Raw genomic sequence first — 11,400 nt, forward strand, 5'->3', positions numbered from 1 at the left:
GGGGGAGGACGCCAACTTAACCTCCTGCTTCTTCCTCCTTCTGCAACAGAATGAGGCTGGAAGCAGGGGGCGGGGCTTCGTCATGTGCCCCGCCCCCTGCATCTCACCCGGGGGAACTGCGATCCCCCGCGATCCCCCCCGAATCGACCTCTGTATTTACATGATTGTACTGTATTTTTATAATAGCCAATATGTTCCTCACTATTGACCTCTGAGGAAGGCCTATGTATTTATGAGCCCTTGTGTTTTATTGTTTGTTATTTATACATAACGTATGATTGGGCCCTTATATAATTTTAAAGTTTGTGATTAATAAATACAGGTATTTTTATATATGTCCTTCATTAAGTTTTTTAATATTGGCCCCCTTTCTTACATTTGACCAACCTTTGTCAGGTTCTAGATTCAAGGCCCCATGGCGTCCCATCCGGCCCTGAGCAGTGGCAGGTGCGGGGAAGGAGCCAAGTATTCCTTTAATTCGATTAGACAGTGCCCCCTAAGAAATTTAAATGCCCCCCACTTAAAAAATCCTGGCCTCGCGCCTGGGTTCAAGTCCACACTCATTGCCTCCAAAGCAGCCATTTTTACCAGGGGAAGCGGTATCTGTAATCTGGAGATCCATTGAAATTCCAGGGGATGTCCAAGCCCCGGCTTGAAGCTAGTGACTCCACTTCTCAGTGGACACGTCTGTGAAGCAAGAGAAGTTTACAAACCTATGCAAGGGGGCGTAGGGTGGGATTTGTATCTCTTGAATTTGCCTCCTGTTTGCTCCGGTGCAGCCAGGGCGGGTGCAATCCCCATTCAGCCTTTATGGAGAAAACACGTTCATTTTCGACATTATCTTCGACTTGATAAATCTGCATTGTAAAAGAGCACTGCGCTTTGCATACAGAACACAAACAAATCCATACAAGCAAGGTTGAAAAGGAAAGAACCAAAGTCACTGACAAAAATATAAACAGACATAAAAAGGAATATGAAAGATTCATTGATCCCTGTCCTCGTTGGCTTTCCATCCGAAGTGCTATGCAAATAATGTCGTTTTCACTCGGCTCACTCGGATCATCATATCCTGCATCTATAGAGAGCTGCGGCCAGGCATAGGGATGCCAGCTCCAGGCTGGGAAGTTGCTGGGGATGGTGGGATTTGGGGAGGGGGAGGGGAGGGAACGGAGCTCAGTAGGGATGTGGTGCCCTCGAGAGCCCGCCCTCCAAAGCTGCTGCTTCCTCCTCCAGTGGAGCTGATCTCTGTAATCTGGAGATCATTTGTAATTTGAGGAGAAATCCAGGCCCCACCTGGAGGTTGGCTGCCCAAGGCCAGCGGCATCTTTTCATTGAAAAGCCAGAAGGTCACTCTGCACGTCGGTCTGGTCTTTAGAAGAAGAAGAGGAGGAGATTGGGTTTATACCCCATGGCCCTTCACTACCCAAAGGTGTCTCAGAGCGGCTTACAAACTCCTTTCCCTTCCCCTCCCCACAACAGACACCCTGTGAGCAGGGCCGGCTCACTCACTAGGCAAACTAGGCATTCGCCTAGGGCAGGCCAGCCTTTAGGGCGCCAAACCGCCAAAGCCCCTCCCCGCCCCCACCAAAAGCCCTTACTGGGTGACCGCCGCCTCTTTCTCCCCGAGTCCGACAAGTGCACCCAAAAGCGCTGACTGCAAGCACAGCGTCCTCTGGCGCCAAACCCCCCCCCCCGCCAGGCAGTCTGCGCTCTCGGGCGGTTGCAGAAGGGCAGCACTGGTGGGGGGGAAACCAGGGCAGCAGGGGGGGGCTCCCGGGCTGACAAACACGGTGCTGCTCGCCTGCTCTCCCCTCCCCTCCCTTCCACGGGCTCCAGCCGGGCTCTTTCACCCCCTTTGGGGAGCGAGCGCGGCACCTGACCTCTCTGGCCCTCCCCGGCGGCGGCAGCATCGGAGGGTGTCCCTGGCGGACAAGATCAAGGCGAAGCTGAAGAAGACACTGCTAGTGCAGGGGCCCCAGGCGCCCACCCTGCGCGAGCTGATGTGCTGGTACTGCATGAACAGCAACACCCATAGCTGCTGGCGCATCGTCATCTCACGTGGCCACCTCCGCTGCGCCCTCTGGATCCTGCTCACCCTGATGGCCATTGGCCTCATCCTCTGGTACTGCGCCCAGCTCATCCTCAACTACTACATGGCCTCCGTCTCCATCACCGTCCAGTTCCACAAGCTCCCCTTCCCCACCGTTACCATCTGCAACATCAACCCCTACAAGCTCCCCTCGGGGCTGGCCGGGCTGCCTTCTCCCTGCGTGCGGGGTGGTGGTGGTGGTGGAATGGGGGGGCGATGCACAGGGGGAGAGGGGCAGCACACGGGGGTGTGTGTGCCAGAAGGGATCCTGGCCTAGGGTGCAAAATAAGCTGGGGCCGGCCCTGCCTGTGAGGCAGGTGGGGCTGAGAGAGCTCCGACAGAAACTGCTCTTTTTTCAAGAACAGCTCTTATCAGAACTACTGCTGGCCCAAGGTCATCCAGCCAGGTGCTTGTGGAGGAGTGGGGAATCAAACCCGGTTCTCCCAGATTAGAGTCCGCGCACTTCACCACTACACCAAACTGGCTCTTTAGACTTCAAAGAGCAGAAATGGACTGGGGGATGACCTGGAATCCCTCCTTTTGGAAGCTTTATGTGTGGAAGCTTCTGGTAAGGAGGCCGGAATGTATAATGCACCAGTCTCTGGCAGGGGTTTCACATCACACTTGCTGGTGACCAAATTGAGTTTCTGGCTTCAGGTTGAGAAATACTTGGAGAATTGGGGGCAGGGGGGGTTTGGAGCCTGAGGAGAGCAGGGTTTGGGGAGGGGAGAGACCTTGATCGGGGATAACGCCATAGAGTCCACCTTCCAGAGTGGCCATTTTCTCCAGGTGACCTGATCTCTGTGGCCTGGAGATCAGTTGTAATAGTGGGAGATCTCCAGCCACCACCTGGAGGTTGGTAACCCCATGATGAAGAGGTGGCACTTGGGAGGTGGTGTGCGCAGATGAGGGCGCGGAACTACGCGATCAGAGAGCTGGCTTAATTTTTATCGAGAACATTTTTTATCCTGCCCTTCGAAGAAGAAGAAAAAGAAGAGAAGAGATTGGATTTATACCCCCGCCCTTCACTACCCGAAGGAGTCTCAGAGTGGCTAACAATCAACTTTCCCTTCCCCTCCCTATAAGGGAGGTGGGGCTGAGAGAGCTGTCTCGAGAACTGCCCTTGAGAGAACAGCTCTGAAAGAACTTATGACTGACCCAAGGTCACACCAGCAGCTGCATGTGGAGGAGTGGGGAATCAATTCTGGAATTCTCCCAGCTTCTAACCCACTACACCAAACTAAGGAGCTCAGAGTGGCATAGACGGTTCTCCCTTCCCCATTTTGCCCTCCCTACAACCCTGTGATGTAGGTTAGGCCCATAGATCACCTAACAAGCTTCACTTCAGTATGCAGATGTGAACCGTGGATCTCCCGATCAAAGGCTGCCGACTCTGGACTGCAAAATTCCTGGAGACTTGGGGGTGGAACCTGGGGGGGGGGCAGGGTTTCAGAGAGGGGAGGGACCTCAGTGACCTATGATGCCACACAGTCCCCCCTCCAAAGCATCCATTCCCTCCAGGGGAGCTGATCTCTGTAGTCTGGAGACCAGCTGTAATTCCGGGAGATCCCCAGGCCCCACCTGGAGACTGGCAACCCTACCCCAATCCTAGTTTGGTGCAGTAACCACAACACCAGATAGGCACTCATTAATACATACATACATACACATTCAATTTATATACCGCTCCTTCCTGAGGACTCAGAGCGGTTTACAGAGACATTTTAGACCTAGCTAGGGCCACAGTGCGGGTGTGTGTGTGTGTAAAATGCCTACCAGGCACCTAAGCAGCGGAGTTCTGTTGTTCTTTCTGCTCTTCGATGGAGTTGGCGATGGAGTCTTGGCAAAGTTCTTCTTCCCACAGCGACTCCTTCTGGGTTGATCCCCACGGCACACAGCTACGAGACAGTTGCAGCGCTGGTCTCCATTCTATTGGCTCCGACTGCGCCGCGTTGTCTCGTCGCCGTGTCTCCTGAGTCGCTCGTTGTCCATTGCCGGATCACCACCATGTTCTGCTGGACCGCCGCTCGTCTCCGTTCGTCTCCTGCCACCTCCACTCAGCCACCGCCGCTGCCGCACACCAGTCCGTCTGGAGGGAGGGTGCCCCTCGCTCTCTAAGAGCAGGTACCCATTTATCTATTCGCCTAAGGCTTTCGAACCGTTGGGTGGGCGGGAGCTGGGACAAGGACCGGGAGCTCACCCCGGCCACGGTTGGACTCGAACAGCCTTAAGGCTGCTCGGTGATAGACTTATTGCAGGCTTTTTACAGCCTGCGCCAGCGCTCCCTTAATGAATTCTGAGGGATGAAATCAATGTGCTGAAACCAAAAGTCACAACTGAATAGGAGGTAAAACCTGTCCCATCCTTCCAGACAACGCAGATAGACCAAGATGGGTGGCCATGTCATTCTAGCTGTTATCTGAAGCCGTGAGCAGTGACTCACGGAAGCTCATATCCTGGCACTAATTTTGTCAGTCTTTAAGGTGCACCTTCTGGGCTGTTGCTCTTTTCTACAGCTTCCAGATGATGGGTTCGCCGGAGATGGGGTGAGTTTAGCCCTCCCAGTGATACCCTTATTTTTTTTAACACATCAGCAAATGTTCATGTCAGCCCACCACCTTACAGGCGGTTGGCTTGGACTCTGCTAGCGGGAATCCCATGAGGTGAGCGGAGTGCCAATCAATGCTCCCTCTAAGCTGCGGAGTCTTGTGAGTAAAAATTCTACTTTCTGAGTGACTGGCATGAAAGTTGTGAGCGAGCGATTTGGCTGCTGCATCAATTAGTTTGCCCTCCTTCCTGAGCTAAGACAAAAATGTGTGAGCCGGAGGATAAAAAACTGTGAGCTAGCTCACACCAACTCAGCTTAGAGGGAACACTGGTGCCAATGTATTTGCGGGATGGAGAGGGACACTGATTGCCATAGAACTCTTTGCGTGATGAACAGAAAGATGTGTTTTCTGCCCAGGGGCAGGCTTGTGTGGTTTTCCCCCTTTCTACTGTGGTGCCGATCCCACGCAGCAGGAATGTGGCTTCCACGTGATAGGCATCCCACATTTCCCTTCTCAACTATTGTTATTTCATTATAACAATCAGGTTTGCGGAACTCCCTAGCTTCCATTTTAAAAGTCTCTCATCCCTTTCACTGCAGTGACATGCCTTTTCCCTTATATCCCTGCAACAAAAAGGGGTTACAAAATGGGAGGGGGAGCTGTTAATTCAGAGAACCTGGTACACAGATAACAATTACTGATTAACGCCCCACACACACACACACCATCTCCTTGGAGGCAGTGGTGCTGCCCCAGAGAAAAGGGCAGGGGAAATGGCCGCTGTGTGGATGGAACTGTGAAAATCTAAACTTTCCCTCCCTCACAGAAGCCATTCACAATTTGCTATGCAGGGGTCATTTTGTAGAAAAAGAGGTGCAGGAGCCCATTAGCATAATTCATTAGCATAATTTATTTGCATATGCCACACCCCCTAACATCACCGGACGTGTGTCAGAAGGCAACACCCACCGCTCAGGCTCCACTGGACTGTTTTGGATTGCTAGCTGGGGGGGGGGCGTGCAGATCTGCCTTCGCAGAGGAGGGAGAGCTTGTACCTGAATAAAACTTGGTCTTAAAGGTGCCACTGGACTGTTTTGGACCGGGGGGACCGGGGAGGGGCTCTGCAGCTTACCTGGCGACTTCTTGCTCTGACTGAGGGCTGCTGGGAGCAGGGGGTGGGGCTTGTTGCATGTGCCCGTCCCCTGGGCTCTTTACTGCCAGAGCTCCGCTCCTGTGAGCTCCTGCAGGAAATAACCCCTGCTCTCTTTCCTAAAACTTCACAGCAAAGCAGATTTGGGAACACCTGGAGAAAAGCCAGGAAGACCCCAGCAGGGGGAGCGGTGTGTGGGGGAGGAAGGTACTCCAGTCCCGTGTTGTCTTTTCTGCCTGGCACTGGTTGGTTTTCAGATAAAATTACCGACGATGCTGTGGGTAGAATGTTGGACTTCTCCATGCAGAACCTGTGCTCTGGACCCTCCCCTGTTTTTTAATTAATGGTGTTCTAATTAACCCAACCAATTTGTTTTCTGCTGATGCAGTTGATGAGAAGACCTTTAGAAAGTTTGTCCAGGGAACCTTCCCCACTCCTCCTTCAAAAGTTTCCCTACCTGCAACTGCAGTGTCTTCTGAAGGAGACCTGCTTCGATTGGCAGCCACAGCAGTTGCCACTGAAGGTGGCCCACCTTTTTCTTTTGTAGAGCTGGTTGGAATACTCCCCTCTCAGTGCTGTTTATGCACCAATGGGTTCGCCCGGATCCAAGGATTGCCCTATCGGGAAGAAGACAACTGTAAATAGGACCTATCATGGGGAGTGGGTGTGTGCTGGGTGTGGTGTTTGACATGCATTTAAGCCGGGTGTGGACCGGCTTCGTGATCTCAGTTTCTGATGTGATCCAATAAAACCTTGAGCTGTTTCACTATGCTGAGCCTCCGCTTCCAGTACTTTTCATGCAGAGCATTTCATGTGGAGTTTTGTGGGGCAACTTGTGCTGTTAGTGTTGCCAGCTCTGGCTTAGGAAATACTTGGAGATTTTGGGGTGGAGCCTGAGGAGGGGCTTGGGGAGGGGAGGGACTTCGATGGGGTGTCCTGCCATAGAACCCACCTTCCAAAGTGGCCGTTTTCTCCAGGTGAACGGATCTTTGCCGCCCAGAAATCAGTTGTGATACCAGGAAATCTCCAGCCGCCACCTGGAGGTTGATGAAAGATAAACAATAACAACCGGGATATATGAAAAGTCGATTCAATTTTTCAAGAGCTTGATAAGTATTGGCTTCCGGTCGGACTAAGATGGAGGACTGACACACTTTCGCGATTGTGCGAAGTGAGCGACGGCCGCTTTTGACAGTTTGGGCAGTTTTTAGCCCAACGCATTGCTCCCCAGTGAGGGGGGGGGACAAGCAGGCAGCAGCGCCTAAGAGGGAGTGTGAGGTTGGCGTGATCCGGCTCCCGAAGGAGCCGTTTCATGCTTTGATCTCCTCCCCCGAAGAAGGCAAGTGCCAAGCAACTCTGCAGCGGCCGTTCGAGCCGGATCACCGGTTTAAGCTCTCTACCAGCCGACCTCTTGAAGATGGGCAACAACAGTAAGTGAAAAGAAGCAATGCGAAACCAGATTTGATCGTGCTAGATAACAATAAACGTGCCGCTTACCTGAACTGTGATAAGATAAAAATTGAAACAAGCAGTTGAGCGGGAAATGACCAAACATTCCCAGAAATCCGATTCCGGCAAAGAAAATAGTTGATTGAAGGCTTTAAAACAGTAAAAAAGAACATTGTTTAACATTCCTGCGGTGGGAATTGAGATATGTGCGCAGCCGAAAACCGAAACTGACGAACTGTATCGCGGGAGGAGCAGGCCGGTGTAACGAAAAAAATACTCCGAGGTGCTGGAACAGGAAGAGGAAGCCCTGAAAGAAGGGCTGAAGCCAACAGGAAGCCAACAGGAAGAGACTCGGAGCTACAAGAGAGCAGAACCGGAAGTGAGTGTATACGAACAGACGGGACCTGGAATACGGTAACCTGACCTACTCTATACCCGAATACCATAGAGAAGTTGCGCCCGACATTTTGAGGAGGACCTGACTTTAAATTTGACTTTAAACTTCTTTTAGAGGGTTTTTAAAAGCGAAAATAGAAGGGAATGGCTGATTGAAGGCTACCCTTTAGAAGAGACTGTTTGTTTGTGAATTTGCGCACCGCAGGAAAAGCACCAAAACGGAGACTGCAGGAGACTGCCTGGTCCTCTTCACCTCGAGCGTCATCCCATGCAAATTAAGTACGATAGCTAATAAAATGCTCTTACTGTCTTTCTTATTCTTATATCCAAGAAGCATGAAAAGTCGTGATTCCGCAATGCTACTTGGATATAAGAAGAAGGAAGACACTCACTTTCGTAATTATATCACTGTTGTTCTTGTGAATTTTTCATTTACCAATCCTGTGATCTCTATGGCTACTGGAAACACCTGGAGATTGGCAACTCTATGGCATTGTACCCCACTGAGGTCACTGTACTCCCCAGGCTTCACCCCCAAATCTCCAGGAGTTCCCCAATCTGGAATTGGCAACCCTATGCAGCCCCCCCCCCCCCCCGGTGGCCAGGGGAGACTTAGAAACCCTACCGGATCTTCTGTTTGCTCTGTGGGAAAACGTATGTGTAAAGATAGGTAAAGGTAGAGGTTTCCCTTGCTCGAAAGCCAGTCGAATCCGACTCTTGGGGATGGTGCTCATCTCCATTTCCAAGCCGAAGAGCCAGCGTTGTCTGAAGACTTTTCTGTGGTCATGTGGCCGGCGTGACTAAATGCCGAGGCACATGGAACACTGTTGTCTTCCCACCAAAGCGGTACGTATTTATCTACTTGCACTTTCTTGCTTTCGAACTGCTAGGTTGCCAGGAGCTGGGGCCAGAGACAGGAGCTCACTCCGTCACACGGCACTCGGGCCTGGAACTGCCGAGCGACTGACCTTCCGGTCTGCAGCTAAGCGTCTTAACCACTGAGCCACCGCAGCCCCTATGTGTAAAGACAGGTGCAGGTAAATTTCCCAATGAAGCAAAGATCAGCTTCCTGTGTTGCAGTGAAGGACTGTACCATGTCTCTTTGTAACAAGCACGCCAGTAGGCCAAGAGGGGGCAGCAGAGTTCACAAGGTGGAGAGGTCAGTTTCCTCCGTACCAGTGCCTGGTCTGTCTTGGTTTCCCCAGACAGCTACTGCCAGGAACTTCCTTCCTTCCAACTAGCCCCTAATCCTCCCATGAGAGCATGCTGGGATGTATTTCTAGGCCTGCCAGCACGGGGTGGGGAACCTGGAGATTTTGGGGGTGAAGCCTGATCAGTTTCCTCCGTACCAGTGTCTGTTCTGTCTTGGTTTACCCAGACAGCTACTGCCAGGAACTTCCTTCCTTCCAACTAGCCCCTAATCCTCCCATGAGAGCATGCTGGGATGTATTTCTAGGCCTGCCAGCACGGGGTGGGGAACCTGGAGATTTTGGGGGTGAAGCCTGAGGAGGGCGGGGTTTGAGGAGGGGAGGGACCTCAGTAGGGTACAATGCCATAGAGTCCGTCCTCCAAAGCAGCCATTTTCTCCAGGGGAATGAACTAACTAAACTATGTCGTCTGGATATCAACTGTAATAGTGGGGGATCCCCAGGCCCCACCTGGAGGCTGGCAACCCAATTTCTCTCCATAGAACAAAGTTCAAGTCCAGTGGCACCTTTAAGAGCAACTAAATTTAATTCTGGGTACAAGCTTTCGTGTGCATGCGCACTTCTTCACATACATACATACATACATACATACATACATACATACATACATACATCTGTATATCTGAAGAAGTGTGCATGCGCACAAAAGCTTGTACCCAGAATTAACTTTTGTTGGTCTTAAAGGTGCCACTGGACTCACACTTTGTTCTATTGCTTCAGACCAACATGGCTACCCACCTGAATCTACTTCTCTTCATATTATAGCTAGATAACTGGACCGCCCATTTCTCCTTTCTTGTCATAGTGCGAGCTTCCTGAACAATCAAGGACATCCATTTCTTTCTTTTGTAAAGCAACAAGCCTTGTGTAGACTTCATTCCTGAAAGCAGCATTCCCCTTCCACGGCACCAACCTGCTCAAAAAAGCTGTCACCCTGGAGTCCTTTCTGCTCACAAACAGGCCAGGGTGCCTCTTCTCCACGTGCACCACAGTTGTGATTGGAATACCCGCGGGCCAAGGGAACCAAGCCACCAGGTCTTTGTGTTGTGTGAATCAGCTGTCATGCTAAGAAGAGAACTAGTGCTAAGAAATAGCAAGAGAGAAAAATTAGACACCCAAAAATATGCTCCCTCTAAGCTGTGGAGTCTTGTGAGCAAAAATTCTCTTTTGTGAGCTACCGGCATTAAAGTTGTGAGCGAGCGATTTGGCTCCTGCATAAATCAGTTTGTTCTGGAGCCATCCTTCCCGAGCAAAGACAAAAATGTGTGAGCCGGAGGCTAAAAAACTGTGAGCTAGCTCACACTAACTCAGCTTAGAGGGAACACTGCGACCCAAATTGTTCTTTCATTAAACACTATCATATTTCACAGCCTCACAGTTTCCACTTGAAAGCTCCCGTTTGGATCTCACTTCTCCTTCTGCAAATTGAACTTTTTTCAGCCTTTGCACCATTTACTGTTTCCTTGTGGTGATTTTTTCGCACTTGCTAAATATATACTTTTTGAATGTTATTGCATCAAATTTTGGCACGCGACGTAAAAAATAAATGAACTGGGGAATGTCAGCCATGCAAACAGGCAAAATACAAAACGGCATATGGAAACAAATAAACAAAAAAAGGAATGAAATGGGACAGCTTCATCTAGCCCTGTGGCGAACCTCTTCCAGGAAAGCACGACCCCCACACCCTGTTTGTTGGTGGTCTTCAGACCCTACACGAAAAAACAACAGCAGAGCCTTTTCAGTCCTGGCCCCAAGACTTCCAGAAGTTTCCAGAAGGCCTTTCCTGTTAGTCCTCCCCATTGTCTTTCCCAGAAACTGGCTAGACCTGTCTGTGTTCAGACGATTTCACAGGGAAAGGCAAGCCGGTCTCTTGGCCTGCCCTCGCTCTTTGTCATAAAACCCAACTGCTTTGTGTTTTTTGAGTTGTGTATTTTCAGACTGAAGTTGCTTTCGAGGTCTTCTGGTGCTTTTGCCTGTGACAGAAAAGAAGCAGGATACAAACGCTTTAAACAAATCAAACCCCGGGTCTGCTGTGGGAAGGAGAGAAGCGGAGAGGGCTGTCGGCTGGCTAATCTCTCCGAATGACAGCTCACCGCTGAGTGAGGCATTACAATTAGATGGCATTAACCTAATAAGGGCTGATGAGCCACAGGACTACCCCCCCCCCAGCTCTTCCGCACAAAGCTGGTGTGGGTGTGGGTGTGGAGCTGTGGGTCTCCTCAACAGGCCTTTTCCAGCGTCTGTGCGCATTTGCTGTGCGTGGCTTATGCCCTCAGGCTTAACTTGAGATGGAGGTCAGATGCAGAACGCAGGAGAAGCGATTTTGATTGCGTGCAGACTACTTTCGCCCCACCTGCCTCTGGACCTCTGAGAAGTCTCAGTGCGTGCCAAGCTCAGCATAGGCCTTACGGAGGCGTTTCTACACTATAAACTTTTAAGCTGGTTTAATAGTCATTCCTTCTTGATCACTACACTTGGCTTTAGTGTAATGCTTTCAGAGCTCTTGACGTATATTGTTTCTGCAGCTCTGTCAGGTAGGCCAGAAACGGAGAG

General features: G+C 51.0%; 1 protein-coding gene across 1 annotated transcript in view; it reads left to right on the top strand.

Annotated features, from left to right (window-relative positions):
• The first annotated feature begins 415 nt into the window (after positions 1 to 415).
• The window catches only part of LOC107119197 (double C2-like domain-containing protein beta), a 213,454-nt gene continuing 202,469 nt past the window's right edge, over positions 416 to 11,400 (top strand). The window contains exons 1-3 of the mRNA XM_015421658.1: positions 416 to 447; positions 1,871 to 2,273; positions 4,609 to 4,638. Of these exons, the coding sequence (XP_015277144.1) occupies positions 416 to 447; positions 1,871 to 2,273; positions 4,609 to 4,638 (465 nt within the window). The remainder of the gene's footprint in view (positions 448 to 1,870; positions 2,274 to 4,608; positions 4,639 to 11,400) is intronic.

This window comes from Gekko japonicus, unplaced genomic scaffold (assembly GCF_001447785.1).
Source record: "Gekko japonicus isolate JY-2015 unplaced genomic scaffold, Gekko_japonicus_V1.1 scaffold2327, whole genome shotgun sequence".
Classification (NCBI taxonomy): domain Eukaryota; kingdom Metazoa; phylum Chordata; class Lepidosauria; order Squamata; family Gekkonidae; genus Gekko; species Gekko japonicus.